Source organism: Gracilinanus agilis, chromosome 1 (assembly GCF_016433145.1).
Source record: "Gracilinanus agilis isolate LMUSP501 chromosome 1, AgileGrace, whole genome shotgun sequence".
In the NCBI taxonomy this organism is placed as follows: domain Eukaryota; kingdom Metazoa; phylum Chordata; class Mammalia; order Didelphimorphia; family Didelphidae; genus Gracilinanus; species Gracilinanus agilis.
The window spans coordinates 154,238,451-154,257,300 of record NC_058130.1 but is presented as its reverse complement, the minus strand read 5'-3'; the positions used below and the strand labels follow the sequence as shown (position 1 = coordinate 154,257,300).

At 33.6% G+C, this 18,850-nt stretch overlaps 1 protein-coding gene across 1 annotated transcript in view; it reads right to left on the bottom strand.

Moving 5' to 3' along the window:
• VPS13A (vacuolar protein sorting 13 homolog A) overlaps positions 1-18,850 on the bottom strand; it is a 337,780-nt gene that overhangs the window by 232,319 nt on the left and 86,611 nt on the right. Inside the window, exons 21-26 of the mRNA XM_044678014.1 lie at positions 16,541-16,677; positions 15,439-15,552; positions 13,375-13,513; positions 9,497-9,578; positions 5,709-5,863; positions 3,732-3,888 (exon numbers count right to left, since the gene is read on the bottom strand). Of these exons, the coding sequence (XP_044533949.1) occupies positions 3,732-3,888; positions 5,709-5,863; positions 9,497-9,578; positions 13,375-13,513; positions 15,439-15,552; positions 16,541-16,677 (784 nt within the window). The remainder of the gene's footprint in view (positions 1-3,731; positions 3,889-5,708; positions 5,864-9,496; positions 9,579-13,374; positions 13,514-15,438; positions 15,553-16,540; positions 16,678-18,850) is intronic.

Here is an 18,850-nt window from a genome sequence, read left to right as displayed (position 1 = left end):
CAAGAAGTTGATGTATTAGTTTCCTAGTGTGGTACCCTCTACTAATAAAGAATCTTTCTTGTGATTGATACTACTAATAATAAAAAGAGCAGGCCTTCTAATTGCTATGCAATCAGCTGCCTTCTAAAAATTATGGAGTAAGCATTAGGCTCATAGAAGTCATACATATCTCTTCAAAAGCTATAAAATGGCATTTGTAGTAGAATAGGAGGTTCACAATCATCTCTAGAAGGTGTGAGTCCTAAATTAAATATTATGTGCTCCACTCCTAGCACAACTCTGAATAGCTTTCTATCATAAAAATCAAGTTTAAAGGAAAATCAAAGGCAATCTTAAAAGGGAAAAGACAGTCACAAAAGTAGAACAAGAAACTTGATAGCCCTTGTAGAAAAGGAAGAGACAATACCATCCTCACTTTGTCCCAATAATGGTTCCAAAGAAAAAGGTTAATTTTATATACAAGAATTTTAGGCCACAGAATGGGTGGCTAAGGTGACCACTAAGGGTCAAAGCCATTGATTTCTTCCAAACTACTTACTTATTTGAGTCACTGTTCATCTGCCTATATCCATAGAAGAGTATTTGAACTCGTTTCCCTAAAGCATGGGAAAAATCTTAGACTCCTGATAACCCAGATAGTACTGTTTCCAAGCATATGCATGATTAGCTACTGCCTGACTTCAGCCCCTTTTCTTTGAAGATGAAGGAAAGATCTAAACCAGTGATGGGCAAACTTTTTAAAGAGGGGGTCAAAGGAAAGGAAATGCTCATCTGTCAGTCTGTTTCTAAGACAACTCTTTAGAAGTTTCATTATATTGTATTCATCAGATTAGGAATAATGTTCCACAGCCGGATAGAACATTTCAGGGGGCCGCATCTGGCTCACAGGCCATAGTTTGCCTCTCACTGATCTAAACTATTGAGGTTAAAAAGACTGAGCAAAACATTTATAAAATGGGCTGTGGGAAGATCAATACACTAATGTATAGTGAATAGAGCTGGGAACTATTCCCCATAAGTCACTAAACTATACATACCCTTTGAACTAGATATGTTATTAGGTATATATCTCAAGAAGATCAAGGATGGAAGCAAAGGATCCATTTGTACAAGAGTATTTATAGTAGTAGTTTTTTTATAGTAGCCAAGTTCTAGAAAGTAATGAAATGGTTGGGGTATATGAATATAATGAAATATTACTGTACCAAAAGAAATGGCAAACTAGGGCTTCAGAGAAATATGAAAAGATCTGAACAAAGTGATATAGAGTGAAATAAGCAGAAACAGAAGAACAACTTACTTGAAGATAACAACATGAAGAAAAACAAACTAAATGATCTCATAATCATAAAGAAAGTGGAGATCAACAGTAATTTCAAAGGATTATAACCTATCTCCTCTATTCAGAGAAATCAAGGATTAGAAATGGAGAATGAGATATACATTCTTGGATATGGCCAATGTGCTGATTTATTTTGTTGAAATAGAAATATTTGCTATTCTCTTCACTGAAGGAGGGGGGCAGTGGGGTGGTAAGTGAATAAAGTTTATATGTATATGCATACATATGCAATATATATGTATACCCATATATAGAAACATACACCTTGAATATTTTATAAATATATGCTATACTCTACACACACATACATATATACACACAAAAAATAAAGCACTGAAGTTAGTATAAGCTAGGGAAATCAGGAAATCTCATAGAAAAGATCTCACAAACTCAAAACCTAGGAATCAACTTTAATTCTTTACTTTCTATTCACAATCCAATTGGTTGCCAAGTCTTGTCAATTCTGCCATCATGCCATCTTTTAGTTATGTCCTTCTAGGCATCCCCATAAAACTACCCTGATTCAGATTCTCATCACCTCTTGTCTTCATGATTGCAATGGCCTCTTAATCTCCCCGTCTTTAGTCCCTCTTGTCTCTAATCCATTTTCCATATAGCTATCAAATTGATTTTCTAAAGAACATGCCTGATCATGTCATTCTCTTGCTAGAAGAAGCTTTTCTTGATCTCCATAGAGAGTTTCTCCTCTTGTCCTCAGGGTAAAATACAAACTCTTCCAGCTTTTAAAGCTGTGCACAATCTGTCCCCAATCTAAGTTTCTATGCAGTCTATATATAATGCCCCTTCACACATCCTAAATTTACCTTGTTCCTGCTCCCCATACATGATATTCCATTTCCCATCCTTATGAGTGTGTACAGGTCCCCTCATGCCTTGAATACACTCACTCTTCTTACTACCTCTTGGAAGCCCCAGCTCCCTCTTCAGGGTTCAGTTTAGGTGCTATTCCTATGAGAGGTCTTTTTTGATTCTTCAATTGTAAATTCTTCTCATTCCATCCCACAATACTTTGTATTTATTTTGTATATATTGTGTATTAATGTGTTTATCTGTGTCCATTTTGTTTTCTCCCTGAAGCACATAAACTTCTTATGAGAAAAGATCATTTTGTTGCTGCCTTTGTATCCTCACTACTATTACTTAGTACAGTTCCTGGTACATAGTAGGTGCTTAATAAATACCTGTTGAATTGAATATGAAAATGAGGATATGTAATAATGTTTTCAATGTAAAAACATTAATGAAAAATTAAAATTTACCTTTCTTATGCACTGCATTCTAGTCAATAACTAGAATCCTTTACCTTAAACTTTCACTTAATCCCCAAAACATTTCTAGGATCAATGACAAAGGCAGTTTCATTTTTCTTTTGATCTGAATATCATCTCTGCTAGTATATACAATGTTATTCTACTAACTATTCTTAAATGGAATTACAAGAAGCCAAGCAAAATTACTTTTAAACTTTTATTTCCTATAACTGTTTTAATGTATTAGGTTGTATTTTTTTTCTGTAGCAAATTAAAACTTCTCTTGATCTTCTTGATCTATTCTTTGACTTCCAACCTATTAGGTAATGCACAGTAAGGGCCCACATCCATACTGTGGATTCTAAGACGTAGTGTGGATGGCTTCACACTCTGATTTCTTCTGCTCCTGTGCTCAGTCTCTACAGCCTCCCATCACCCCACCAAAAAAATAAAACAAAAACTTTTTTTTAAGGGAAAGTGAAAAGTGAAAATGAAAGCAGAAGACCTGACTCTCAGAGAAACCACCTCTGTGGGCAGACCTCCAGATACAGAAAGGAGACTACTGCTCTGACTTCAGATGTTCCTGAGCCTTTATCCCACTCTAACCACCATCCCAGCCTCCTGAGCCAAATAAAGGCCCCCTCTTTCACCCAGTGGCAGCCTCCATCATACTGTCCTCTTTCTCCTAGAATTGGAAGTTGACTTCAGGTAACAGAAAACCCAAAAAGTGAAACTGCATAAAGAGGCATCAAGGGACAATGACACAGAATACTAATTCCTGGAATTCTTTTTATAAAATCTACCTAAGCAATAAAACTTCAACAATGTCAGTGTCAAAAAAACTAAGTCATCCAACTGTAAGAAGTATGTAGGGAAGAACCTCATGTTGGGAGTCAGAGGACAACCTGAAAAGCCTAGTTCTCTCACTAGTCATGTAGGTGATCTTGGACAATTCACTTCTCTGGACTTCAGTTTCTTCATCTGTAAAATGAAGGGGGTATAGTAGCTGACCCTTCTATCTCTAACTCTAGCATCTCCTAAATGTTCTACGAAAATTAATGGTTAATTTATTTTATTTATTACCTCACGCCAAAAAGAAAAATTAGATGGAATCATACCCATGTACTCTGGACATTTTAGGCAGATTTCCTTCAGGAAAGCATTTGCACTCTTATCAAATCTTCTTAATTGAATCTCTGTACCTAATCCGACAATATCTAGTTCCATTATAGGCTGCTCCAAATTTTCAACAAGACGACAACATTGAATAAAAACCTGCAAGGTGTGGGAGAGAGAAGAGAGACCAAAATCATACCAAAAAAAATTGTAATGAAATGTGTAATAAATGCATAATAGACCATAGTGTCATTTCGTTGTTCATTATATTTTTATTACTGCAAATATGAATGTCTAAAGGAATATAATACACATTGCAATTCTTAAAAGTGACTTCTCAATTTTAGATAACTAGAAAAAAAAGAAAGATTGAAAAACTATAGCTATTATGTGAAAACATTGAGAGGAGAGTGACTAAGATATTAAAGAACCCTGAGGGTTTCCCCCAGAGAAGCTAGCAGACAAGCATGGCAGAAGAAGATATTAGTGCAGAAGACTATCCAACAAAAATTCATGACTATCGGCATGTGAAAAATCTCTTTATTCTGGAGATTAAATGCTAAAGAAAGACTATGATGTCAGTTTCTAGAAATGAGTTATTACAAAAGTTGAACTCATCTGAACAGGGTAAAATGGATTTAGTTTCTGATTACATATTGAATTAAATGTTTTGGGTTTAATTGGCCATTCAAGGAGTTAATCCTAAGGAACATCCACTGAAGCAGGAAATAGGTAGAATAGGAATACATATGAATAGTCAAGAAATTATACACAAGAAAATGACTGCCAAACTGGAGAAAGGAGTTGATTCAAAATTTGTAAAAAAGCTCTTTGGGAAGGCAAATCACAAAAAGGATAAAAAATCACAGGAATTAAACCCAACACTAGTAGGATGAAAAAAAAAGAAATGGAGGAGGAGAGAATAAAAGAAAAAAACTTAGCAGCTTTTAAATTCATTTTAAGTTCATTTCTGCCATCTCATTTTCCTTGATGGATAAAGTCTAGTAAGAAGGGCCCAGGGGAGAGATTGAAACAATAGATAAATCAGCCTACATAGTATCAAGCCTTGAAGTACGGAGCTAAGAAGGAAAAGAAAGAGAAAAAAGTGGAAAGAGGAGAAGAAAAAAGGGTAATTCCACCTCAGAATAATAGGGAAGGAAGAGAAGTTCTGTGTCCAAAAGTTAGTACTGTTCCAGAATGGCTATTCCTGTGTAAAGATAGATTATTCTAAGTAAATTGTTATAATTACATCAGGGTTTGCCTATATATAAAAAACAAACATCAGTTGAAAGCTTCAGGATATTCATCTAGAAAATTTAGGATTTCTTCCCTAAATCAACAAATAAAGCAAGAAGAAAATACAGGCAAAAATATATTTTGGATTTTTAGCTGAACTGGGTGAAAACAAAAATTTCCATTGGCAGAGATATAGCAGAAGTTATACAAATAAAAATGATTAAAATTAAATTTCTTAAAATACTGATCTGAACTGGAACACCCTCCAGGAATTGATGCAGAGTGAAAGAAGCAGAACCAGGAGAACCTTATACACAGAGATGGATACACTGTGGCACAATCCAATGTAATGGATTTCTCTACTGATAGTAATGCAATAATTCAGGACAATTCTGAGGGACCTATAAGAAAGAATGCTTTCCACATCCAGAGAAAGAACAGTGGGAGTAGAAACACAGAAGAAAAACAACTGCTTGATCACATATGTCAATGGGGATATGATTGGGGATGTAGACTCTAAACAATCACTCTAGTGCAAATATTAGTAATATGGAAATAGGTCTTGATCAATGACACATGTAAAACCCAGTGGAACTACTCAATGGCTACGGGAGGGGGATGGAAGGAGGGGAGGGAAAGAACATGAATCATGGAACCATGGAAAAATATTATAAATCAATTAATTAAATAAAACTTTTCAAATCTAAAAAAAAATACTGATCCCATTTTACCATGAGACATACCTCAGGTATCTCAAATTTCATTTTACAGTCAGTCCAGTTTGTAGTTGCTCCTAGTCTATGAAATTTTCTTTGTCGAACATTGTGACCAGAAAACAACAAACATGGAATATCTTCTAGTGGACTACAAGGAGCATCATAATATTCCTCTTCTGATTCTAAATCTTAAAATATGTCATTAATAAGAAAGAATAAATTATTGTTATTATAATATTTATAATTTGTGAATAAACAATTAAATTAGAACAAGGGCTCAATGATTAATAAGTTAAAGAACTGAAATAATTATGTACATAAAGGATTCCAAAATTCTCTAAACAAACAGAATTTGGGAATGAACATAAGATACATATGAACAATAATGATATTCAAGTCTCAATTTAAGGAATGTAACTTTTTCAAAATATTATGCTATAATCCACTGTAAAAGTTACTTAGGGATTTGTTACATATGAAAATATACCCAAGTAATTTTAACAAGTTCACTCGTGTCTCCTAAAATGTGCAAGATTTAAATTAATATCCAATAATTCCAAGTTTTAATTTTATAAAGTTTATTAATAATCACTTGAAGTAGAAGGAATAAAAAGAAACTAGAAGTATAAAAACCTAATTATCTAACAAAAATAAGACCACATGAATAAGTTCTCCTGTCTGGCCCAAAGCCAGTTTCCACAGCTGTAATGACAGGAAGAGAAAGAGTAAGGCAGGGCTACACAAAATTTATATCCTCCCTATGTTAGCACGTAACATGAGAACAAAAGTGGGATGCTGGGAATTGGAGTTCTAGGGAACAGACTCTATTTACACAAATGTTTAGAGTCATTTTCCCTTCATACCAATACCATTGGTACAGTTAATTCAGAAATAAGTGTCATTCTTTGTACCCTCAAATAAGCCTGAAAGTGTTATCATTTTATCTTAGTATTATAGACTTAAGAGTTAGGACAGACATCATAAGGCATTATTCCAAAATATTCATTTTACTAAAGTGAGGTAAAAAGAAGTTAAGTGTCTTGTGCCCAAGGTCATACATGTACTAATGGTGTTTATTCAATTTCACCTCTGGCTCACAGAAGGAAGTACTGATCTCAGTGATAAGGAATATACTTACTTAATGCTAATTTTTTTTCTGAGAATTCCTTAATCTGATTTTTTAACCCTTACTTTCTGTCTTGGAATTGATACTAAGCACTCATTTCGAGGCAGAAGATGTTTAAGGAATAAGTAATTGGGGTTAGGTGACTTGCTCAGGGTCACATAGCTAGTAAGAGTCTGAGGCCACATTTAAACCTAGGACCTTCCATCTCTTGGCCTGGCTGTCTATCTACCAAATCACCTAGCTGTCCTTTTAATATGTTTTTTTAAAAAGATGTTCATTTGCAAAGATGAAAATAGTATGTTAGAGAAATCACAGTGCAATAGAAAAGAATAAATGTTACATTCCCCCGTAGTAAGTTCTTAATGAATGTTTGTCAACTGACTAATCAACCTTATCATATAAACATATTAAAGGGACAGCTAGATGGGTATGGATGAATCAAGTGGAGGGTTTTGGGGGAGACAAGGACAGGTTTGAAGGCAGCAAAGAAGTCATCAGACAAAGAGAGACTAAAAGAAGAGTGAACTTGCTAAAGAGGACAATTTACTAGAAAAGATGGGATGAAATGTGCATGGAAGGACAAGAGCTTACTCCATTGTTTAAGAAAGGTGTGAAGGAGTAGAAAATAAGGAAAAAATCTGGATGATGAAAAAAATGAGGAAGAAAGAAGAGGGAGCTCTTGGCAAATGGTCTCAATTTTTTAAAAATACAAGGGAAGGTTTTCAGCTGAGAAGGTGGGAGGAGGAGTCATCAGGCATTTGAATGAAGATAAAAAGGTTTGGGAGGGCTGCTGTGATTAAAAAAAAGAGTAGTGAGTTCATTAAGGAGGTATAAAACAAATGCCCAGTTGAGATTATGTAACATATATCAGCAGCAGTTTCATGTAGCACAGTTTTTGCTTTTCTCCTGTTGAGCAGCTTGTGTGTCAGAGTAAAGGCAGCACATGGAGGACAGTTCACCAGGGGGTCAAGATAAAAAAGAGAGGGCTGTAGAGAAAGTTCAAGGGTGAAAGCCTGGGAAAGAAAAAAATGTATCAAGAGACTGACAGTCCCAGATTGGACAAAGAAGAAAGTTTGTGACTGCAAGACAGAGAGAGGTTGACAACAGATTGTGATCAAATAAAGGAATTTCAGAGTTGATGGACATCAAAGTACTGCATTTGTGGGTGATGGCAAGACTACATTTAGAATCATGGAGGACATATTTCTCAGAGTCCAAATAGCAGAGGTGCTACTGATAATACTATTTATAGATAATCCAGGTTGATTGCAAGAACTTTTTTACATGAGGTCCCTGACTACTTAAGAATGGCCCAATAATCCACACCAGGGAAAAATAAACAGATGAAGAATACTCATTGTCCAGATTATGAAATGCATTAGAATGTCACTGCCTTTAAATTTGTGTATGTGAGAGAAAATTTCTTAAGAGTGTGTGTGCATACATACCCCCAAAAGTCTTTGTGTAGTTTAAGCTTTAGTAAATATATAATTGGGAAAAATATATCAATGGAAATTCTGTGGACCTTGTGAGTTCTTAATCCACAGGTCAGGACTCAAAAATATTGTGACATAAAGAATATACAAAATGTGATTAATGTATTTTGTTTGTTGATTTGCAAAAATTTCTGCCCCAGATGCATGAGAAACTCTTATAATCGCTTTCTTAATATGTAAAGAAGCAGCTAGGAGGCTCAGTGGGTTGAGTCAGGCCTAAAGATGGTCGTTCCTGGGTTCAAATCTGGCCTCAGACACTTATTAGCTGTGTGACCCTGGGCAAGTCACTTAACCCCCATTGCCAAGTCCTTACCACTCTCCTGCTTTAGAACCAATATTTAGAATTGATTCCCAAACAGAAGGTAAGGGTTTTTAAAATAACATATTAAACATACATGATAGATATATGACTAGTTTAATGGCACTCACCATCCAATTGCCTTCTATATAAATATATACACACCCACAAAATAAGCATGCACTGCAAAATATATGCATAGATCTGGACTAATTTAATGGCACTGACATATAGATGTAAACATAATGCATGCATACATAAGTATATACATATACACACATATGACAAGCACTACAAATGGGTAATGACTTGCCAAGAATTAAATAAGAGGATGAGAGTGAGATGGACTGCATTTGGGAAATGTCACAGTACTTTCAAAGAATTCAAGCTGCTGCCTCATGCAAAATTTCTTCAAAATTATTATTCTTCCAATTGTCATATAGTGCAAATCATGAAATAGTCTATGAAAAATAAAAGTATACCTAACTCAAAGGGTAATAAAGAGAATATGGTAGTTATAAATAAGCTGTAGAGTATTATTATTCATGATGGCTTCTACCCAACAAAGGGTATAAAAGGTATCATTTAGGAAATATGTTACTAGAAAAGGAAGAAGGTTGTTAATATGGTTGGAGTAAGGGAAAGAAGGTTCATATACTATAATGGTACCTGAAAAATGTTAAGTTGCTTAAAGAAAACTTTGTAGGACTTTGGATGGCTCTTCTAAACATACTATTCTAAAAGACCATTTCCTCCAATGAAACTGACTGCAGCCTAAATCCTCACATGCTGTGCAATTCTTATGAAAAACCTACTTTCAAAGCCATCCACTGAGTTTTTATTATGATAATATATTCATTATAAAGAGACTACTCTTCAGGTAGTTTTACTTTACCATCTTCCATAATGGATTGAAGTTCCCAGAGAGGAAGCAGCCTTTGGGAAATCTGTGGTGTTCCAAAAGAAGATGTATAATCCTAAAAAAATAGGAGATTGTCTAAAGTTATAAAAATACACACAAAAATATTGTGGGACTATTTTGATAAGGAAACTTCATTCATGTAAATGAAATGGGAAAGAGATTAATTTGAATAAATAAAAATTAAATCACAAAAGTTTAAAAGAAATTTCTTTTTCAAATACAAAGATCCTATTCATTAGAGTCTCATTGGATTTTTTTGATGGTTATTTCCTAAAACTTTAGAATTAAAGTGATCTCAGAGTTCACCTTGTGCTTCCTATCCAATTAAGAGAGATGGGTTACAATATCCATGAAAAAGTTTATTCAATTTCCGCTAAACACTTTTAGAATCCAAGAAATTACAATAAAATTCAGTCTAGTTGTGGGGTACTATATAATCATTAGAAAGTTCTTCCTCATATTCAGCTTTAATTCACTTCTCTGTAATATCTTCATATATATATTGATAATTAGATTAAGTCTACACTGCCCATCTTTAGATTGAATCACTAAAGGTGAGAGCACCTCCAAATTCTGGGAGGTCCTAACCCACGTGTGCTAGAATGGGTGAGGAATCAGAATTGACTAACCGCCCCCTTGGTTGTTCTATGAGAAGTATCTATTCTAATTGGACATGCAAGCTAGGGGAAGGCACAGGAAGTGATGCATAAGTGACCCCTTTAAAAAGAGGGAGTTGAGTGAGTGAGTCTTTGGTTGAAGAGGGCATCTGGTGAAGGAGCTCTTCTGGTTCGTGGAGGAGTGCTGGCTGGAATGCTGAGATCTTGGTGAGACTGCTTTAAATATCTTCTTTTGAATTCCACGTGGTGAGTTTAAAGACTGAATCTTCCTGAACTTCTCTTAAGAAACTTCTTTTAAGAGACTCTGTGAATAAAGTTTTGCTTCATTCACCTCTGGGCCTCTGGCCCTCTGACTCTCGGCTGAGTGTTAATTAGATCTACCTGGATTAATTAGAGGATCATAGTAAATTACCTACTGAGTTAGATTCTTATTTCCTTATTTCCTCTCTCTCTTCTTAATTGTAAATAAACTTCCATAAAAGTCAGTTTTGACTTCAGATTATTATTAAATGAGGATTGATAATAATTCAATCCTCTGGTGACCATCTTTTAATATATTGAACCCAAAAAAACCCTTTCTCCCCTTTACAGTATACATATACTAGTTCTATCATAGAGCTATACTGAATGAATCTTTCTTTAATGTACTTCCTTAAGCTATATGCCTCAATGATAATTATGTACAATTGTGATTAGTGCAATGTGAGTCCTATCAGTTAATAAATATATATCCTAAACATTTCATACATTTATGCAATCCAAGGGTATTATTTCTTCCTGAGGGCAATAACAAAAAAGACCAAAAGTGAACTAAGAAAACATGCTTCAAACATATAAACACAGGTAAAAGCAGCAATATAAATTCAATATTAATGAGAATAATTTTCATACTTATTATATATTTAAGAAGATTAATACAAAGATCTTTAGCATTATACATATAATAAATAAAAATTCATGCTAATATAAAGGTGTCAAAAGAGAAGTTTTCCAAATTATTTAAATTGGGGAGATTCAAATGGATATTCTACCTACTTGAAAAGTTAACTCTTTCAAATGAACTAAAACTTACCTTTATAGTTTAAGTTATTAATTTTATTACCAAATATCTCTTTATTCACAGAATTTAATATCCAACCCTTAATTGTTTACAAATTCTGATAGGAGCTCAAGTTAATGGGACTTTACTTTGATATTTTATTCAAATTAAGTTGAAAGGTATAAAGTTCTATAAAAATAATGTATAAAGGAAAAAAGAAATCTAGCACATCAATAAGTGCATAAAAAAGAACTTTCTTAAAACTGAATCTACAATTTCTTTCATAGACTATTATAAAAAATTTTTTCTCTATTTTTGAATAGAATCAAGCAGACCACCAGATTAAGGAATGATCAAAGAAATTTTTTTTAAGTTACCTGAATGATTCACCTCATTGGTGAGAGGACTCACCAATCAACTTATATGTTTAAAAAGACAAGTACAGAAGATAGAAGCAAGAGATAAGCAGAAAAGATGACTGCAAATGGTTGGCATGGAAGCATAAGGCAATGCAAGGTAGGCAAAAGTTCTGAATGATCTGAAGTTGTTGGTTAAAAAAAGGTAAGGACAGCAAAGAATATTCAAAACGTAGCAATTAATGGTTCCATGTCACAGAAAGTTGTAGTCAACCTGTGCTGTCAAACATTTTTATAAACAATTTTATAGGTGATATGCTTATTGAATTTATAGAACACAAAGTGTGGAAGAATAACTAAAACAATATAAATAGAATATAAAATTTTTTTTGAAAAACAAGAAGATTGGATTAAATCTAGTACCACAAAATTTAATAGAGATAAATGTAAAATCTTACTAATCTTAGGTTCAAGAAAATGACCTCAAAAGTACAAGTTGAGGTGCCCTGGTTTAAAGAGAAATTTATCTGAAAAGGGTCTCCATGTTTTCAGATATCTAAGCTCAGTACCGATGAATAGCATACTGAGGCTGCCAAAAAAGTGAATAATAATTTGTGCTAAACCAAGAAAAGTACTTTCCCCAGGAATAAGGAGGTAATAGCTCCACAGAATTTTGCCCCAGTCAAAGTATCTAAATTATCCCATTCAATCCTGGGAACCACAGTTCCAGAAAGTCACTGATAAACATCCAGAGGATAGTAATCAGGATAATGGAAGGCATTTAGTCCTTGCCACAAGGGGATTAGTTGAAGGAATGGGAATACTTAGTTGAGGACTCAGGGGACACATGACTATTGAAAAGATTAATTCCTAATGCTGTATTGTTTTTATTTCTAAGTAATACTCTGTATAATTTTCAAACTAAAGTTTAGCCTGTATTTCAATCCTCTTTCTCATTCCTTTGTCCCGACATTCTCTGACATTCCCTTGATTGGTAAACAAGAATCAACTTAAGCCAAGTATGTCTGGGGAGCAGCATCACAGCATGTTTGATGGGCACTGGGTTGAAAGGAGAAGGTCTCTCTTAAATAAGCATAGCCTTATTTCATCATCTGGATACTGGAATCGTTAGGGTTGGACATGTGATTTTTCATCACCATGAAGGAATCAGAGGACTATAAAAAATTAGTCCTCCTCCTCATTAGGTATTCATAAATTAGAGATGTCATGGGGAGGGCAGAATAATGAGGTTCCAAAAGTATTTAATGACTCAAGATGCTGAAACTCTTTGTATTTGATCACCCAGAAAGATGACTGACTGATTGATTTATTGGTAGTCTGATAAAAAAATTGATCTTCTTATCTGGAATTGAGCCTCTCAATTTTTAATTGTCACACTATATTCTACTATTTGAAGGACAATAATGTGGAAGACAGATTAGATTTGTTCTATTTGCTCCTGGAAGGGGGGGGGGCAGGAGAACAGGGATAGGAGAGGTGAGGTGTGTAGGGTTGCGAATGTAGAATTAGGAACAACAGGAGGAAGCTGCACAAAAGAGGTTGATCTATGGCAGAAGAAAACATCTTTAACAAAAAGAGCTATACAAAAGCACAATTACTCTCTATCAAAGTAGTGTGTGTCCTTAAGTTGAGATTTTAAAGAGACCCTATGTTGCAGAAGATTCCTCTTTGGACATGACGAAGACTAACTGGATGTTGAAGCCTCTTCCAATTCTAAAATTCTGAAATTTTATAAGATTGTTTTGTTGTTAGAAAAATTTCTTGTAGTTTCAAATATCCACTATAATATTTCTTTAATATTTTAAAACAATACTTTACCAGAGAAGTTTTTTTATAGCCATATACATCAGTTGTACTTTGTGGCCTTGGAATGCTTTCAACTAATTTCAAAATCCCTTTTAATTTTTCATCTGAAATTCGCAAAGAAAGCAGAGGCAGATGTCCGAAAACTTTGAATCTATTCCAAAAAGACAAGAAGTCATTAACAATTAAAGTTTTAAGTTAAGGCTTAAAGGAAACTTACATTCTTACACACTTTTTCTTTAGTCATAGACAAATATGGTAATTCTCTGAATGGTAATTTTCCCAGATATACTTTGCATTTTTAAACTTTTTTTCCTTTGATTATGTAATGAAAGACTTGTGTTTGATTTTAAATTTTTCAGGTAAAGGTAAAGGAATATTTTTTGAAAAGGAGTTTTCTCATTTCCTTCAAATTACACTAGGACAAAAGCAAAGTTGAGTCAAAAAGGACAGTAAGAAGGCTGAGTTTTCACTTTATTCACCTAAGCTCCTTCTTCCCTGGATTTCCAAATACCAAGATTCTCAGAAAATAAGCATCCAAAGTCTATTCTTACTTGCCTCTTTCCTTCTAAGACCAGGTCTCTCCCTTCCGTGCCTTAAGTAAAATGATCATGCTATTACTCTCCAGACAAATAATATAAAAGATTCATAGGTCTAATATTTTGGTTGTCTAAAATTAATTTGGGGGGCAGCTAGGTGACTCAGTGCACAGAGAGTCAGGCTTAGAGGCAGGAGGACCTAGGTTCAAATGTGGCCTCAGTCACTTCCCAGCTGTGTGATCCTGGGCAAGTAACTTAACCCCCATTGCCTAGCCCTTACCACTTTTCTCTCTTAGAACCAATACATAGTACTGACTCTAAAAAGGTAAGGGTTTTTGAAAAATAAAATAAAATTCATATCATCGAGTATGGAGAGAAAAGCAGACCTCCAAGTACCCCTTAGAGTAAGTGTGGAAGAAAGAGACTAGAGGAAATGACAGGCAAAAAAAGGGTTATATTAACACACACAAAAAAAGTTTCACCCTTGCTGGAACATGGTTGATAATAAAGGAAAATTAAATGCTAGCTATTGGAGAGTGATAATCTAGACTTTTAATGTGTTGATAGTGTGGTAATACTAGTGGCAATATTGATGGTGATGGTGATGATGATAATGATGATGATGACAATGACAGTGACGACAATCATACTGATGATGGAACTACATAGTGTCCAAAAAAAGGTAATGATACCAGTTCTTTAGTATATAACAGTTGAGAAAAACAAATATGAACTTGATTTGAACCATACATGAATAAAGGTGTACAAGCAATTGTAAGAGTTGTTTAACAAAATTTATTCTAAGAATAGTAAAGCTGTTATTTTAAACCTTCTCCTAAACTTAGGGATTAAATTAATTATAATTAGTCAGACATTAAAATGGCATTTGTTAAAGCAGAGTTTTCTATATCTTTTAAAAGAGCCAAATACAATTGGGGAATGGCTGAACAAACTGTAGTATATGCGGGTGATGGAATACTATTGTGCTAAAAGGAATAATAAACTGGAGGAGTTCCAGGCGAACTGGAGAGACCTCCAGGAACTGATGCAGAGCCAGAAGAACATTGTACACAGAGACTGATATACTGTGGTAAAATCGAATGTAATGGGCTTCTGTACCAGCAGCAATGCAATGACCCAGGACAGCTCTGAGGGATTTATGGTAAAGAACGCTGCCCACATTCAGAGGAAGAACTGCAGGAGAGGAAACATATAAGAAAAAAAACTGCTTGAACGCATGGGTCGGGGTGGACATGATTAAGGATATGGACTCGAAACTACCACACCAATGCAACTACCAACAATTTGGAAATAGGTCTTGATCAAGGACACATGACAAAACCAGTGGAAATGTGCATCGGCCATGGGTGGGGGGAGTGTGGGGGGTGAAGGGGAAAGTAGGAGCATGAATCATGTAACCATGTTAAAAATGAATATTAATAAATGTTTAAATTTTTTAAAAAAAGAGCCAAATAAATTAAATATTTTCCTAATGATCCAATTATTGAGAAAGCACTTATAACCAAAAGATAAAACATACTTAGGCATTCTCAGATCTGTGACAACCATGGCCTTGGAAAATTCCATATTAAAATGCAATGGCTCCAAGATATGCTGATCAGAATACGGGAGTTTTCGAGCTTCTTTCCAATCACTACCTGGAAACAAATAAATTGACTATATGTATCATTGCCACACATAAGCATAATCCTGGAACACTTCCCACCATCATCCTCCCTTAATAATTGTGATCCCTGGGTTTGTTTTTCCCACTGCTTTCTTCTCTAGCTATTGCTTTAAGCTCCTGTGGACCAATATTCTTGAGAAGCTTCCTAACAAACCAGAAGTATTAGATTAGAGCAGTAAATATCAATGGGGAAGAAGTTAAACATTTTAGGAAGACAGGCTGAGGAAAAAGGATATCTCAGACTAACTTTCAAAAAAAAATCAAACAGTAACCACAATCACATAATTTCACTATTTAGCGCCTAAGTACCTGCAAACATATTTAAACACTGAGATACTGGCTGCTTTTTAAGGAGATTATACTTATAGTGTCAATGGAATTTTGGAGAATAAAGCTGTGAATATGATCTATATGGGAACAGCATCCGCAGCACTAAAAAAATACTTAACAAAAGGAGATTTTATCTTCCTTTATAAAATTCCCCAAACATAAGCAAAGGCAGTGTTAATTATCTTTAAGAACTGTCATCCATGTAACATGCAAATTAACTACTCTAACAAAATTATAAAAATACAGTAAATATTAATTTTATACATCAAATTTTTGATAAATTTCCCTCTACAATTTCATACATTTCTGTAACTTGTCTCTTTTGTGCTAGAAATGCAAATTAACGTTAATATTAGTAAAAGCAAGATATTAATTTCAAATTACCTCTGATATAACCAATATTTTGAATTGAAAATTGACAGTTTGGAAAAAAAATTAAACTCTAATCTCTAACAGTACAACCCCTGAATTGAATTCAGTTCTAATGAATTATCTGAATTCTCACATTATGATAATCTGTCACCTATGAAGAAAAAAAATCATTCCAAAGGATGAAATTTCCAATTAAAAATATCCAAAAGATTAACATTTAGAGAATATAAAAATACAATGATTTATGTTACACTTACCAGCTGTGCTAAAAAGTAGCTGTATGCTAGTAAGCTGAATATCAAAATTATCATAAGCTCTAGACATAATCTCTTCAATATCAGTCACGTTTACTTCAATGTTTGGTAACTCAGATTGACTTCTACTTGACACCTTAAAAGTTAATATTAGGAAGATGTATTTAAATCATTTCAAAGTAACATTGCACTTTAAAGTTTCCATTTTTTAGGAATAAATAGTAAATAACTGACAACTAAGGATTTATACATGGAAAAAGAACATAAAGATTGCAACAAAATACTATAGTTAACTTGCTTTTTCATAGTGCATCAAAAATGTTATATAAAATGATTTTTGTACCACAAATCATATGTTCCATTAAAGCACACTAAAATATAGAAGCTTTGTCATTGGAAGATTAACATTGCTACTAAGTTTGAAGGAACCATATTTACCAGAATCTCATTAAATAATGAGGTTTATTAAAGTACTACTTAAATTTTCTAAATATATGTTATATGATAAATAATAATGTATTATCAGATATTTCCCTAAATGTCAATGATATATAAAAACAAGCCTCCACTATGATGTAGTAGAAATTACAGTAAATAAATTTAGGAGTCTTAAGGATGTGGTATAACACAATGTAGAGCTTTCAAAGCACTGAACATGAGTTTCAATGTTTCCACTTACCAGCTGTTTCTTAGAACCCCAATACCCTTTCAAGGGTCATCTCAAATGCTACCAACTTTAAGAATCATTCTTGCTTCTGCATATTGTTAGTCCCTCCCCACAAAAAAATTCTATTTTTAATATATTCTGTATTTATCTACAAACATGTACTTGTCGTTAACATCAAAAAGTAATATTTCATAAAAGCCTATTTGCAAAGTATTCATCTGATCAGGTTTGATGTAGAATAGGGATGCAAGTATGGTTCAGTATTAGGAATAAACATCATCTGATTAAAAATGAAAGTATCAATTCTATCTATAAGTGGAGAAAAACAAAGTACAATACACATTTATGCAAAAAACCTTACAATACATAGAAGGACCTTTTTCAATGAAAAAACTCATATGACTAAAACCAAAAGCTAGCAACTCAATGCTAGAAGATTCATTTATGAAATACAAGAGTTAAGCAAGTATGTCCCCTTTCCCCACTCTTATTTAGCATGGTCCCAGAAATACCAGAAATAGTAATCAAACAGAGGAAAAAAGACATAAAGATTGGCAAAGAAAAAAATATATTTGCAGGAAACATGATAGCTGGCTTTGAAAACCCTAGAAAACTAAGAAATTGAGTCAGTTAATAACTTTAGTAAAATAGCAGGCTAGAAAATGAATCTAAAAAAATCATAAACATATTAGAAACAGAATTCAAATTCAAAATAATTACCAAAGAAATCACTAAACTGCTAGGAATCAATCTACCATATCACAATCAAGACTTGTATAAATACAATTCTGAAATTCCCCATAAAGAAATAAAGAATGACTTTTTTAAAACTCTCATATATTAGGTTAATTCTGTTGGGCCAATCAAAATAATAGAAATGACAATATGAGTAAATTAATTTTAAGTTCCAGTGTTATGTTAAACTACCTAGTAGACATTTTATAGAACTAGAAAAAATAACAAAAAATTAATTTGGAAATAAAAAGATCTAAAATGCAAAGGGAAGTATAAAAAGTAAGAATGAAAACAAAATAATACTACTAGAATTTAAGTAGAACACAATCCTTCTTCTGCATGAAAACTACTAAAAAATATTTGGAAGAAATTATCATTCCTCATTCCATGTTTTCCCTTCTCCAGATTAGATATACACAGGTTCTTTAGTCAATAACAGCATGATCTCCAGACCCTTAAGAAGCAGCACAGTATAACAGAAAATGTGATATACCTAGAGTCAAAGGACAAGGGTTCAATTCTTGAATCTATCCTGGGTAAAACACAGAATCTCTCCAGGCCTGAGTTTCTCTATTTGTAAAATGAGGGAGTAGTTTTGGGGTTAAGACAAATTTATGCAAATAAATATGATAGGTTCCCTTCTTTACCAATGTTATAAGTTCTTAAGTATGGTATAAATATTTCAGAAAATTCCTTGCTACTAATATATGAATATTAAAACCATAACACTAGAGCAATCTTGGAAGCATAAGTAAAAGCTAAATGAGTTCTGGATTCCCTTCAAATTCTGATGCTTTTGTCTTTAATGAGTTTATGAACACTGAGATAAATTCTTATTAAATTTGTTCCCATATACCCTTCAAAGATCAGAACTGGCTCATCCTGTATATCCTCACTCAAAGATATA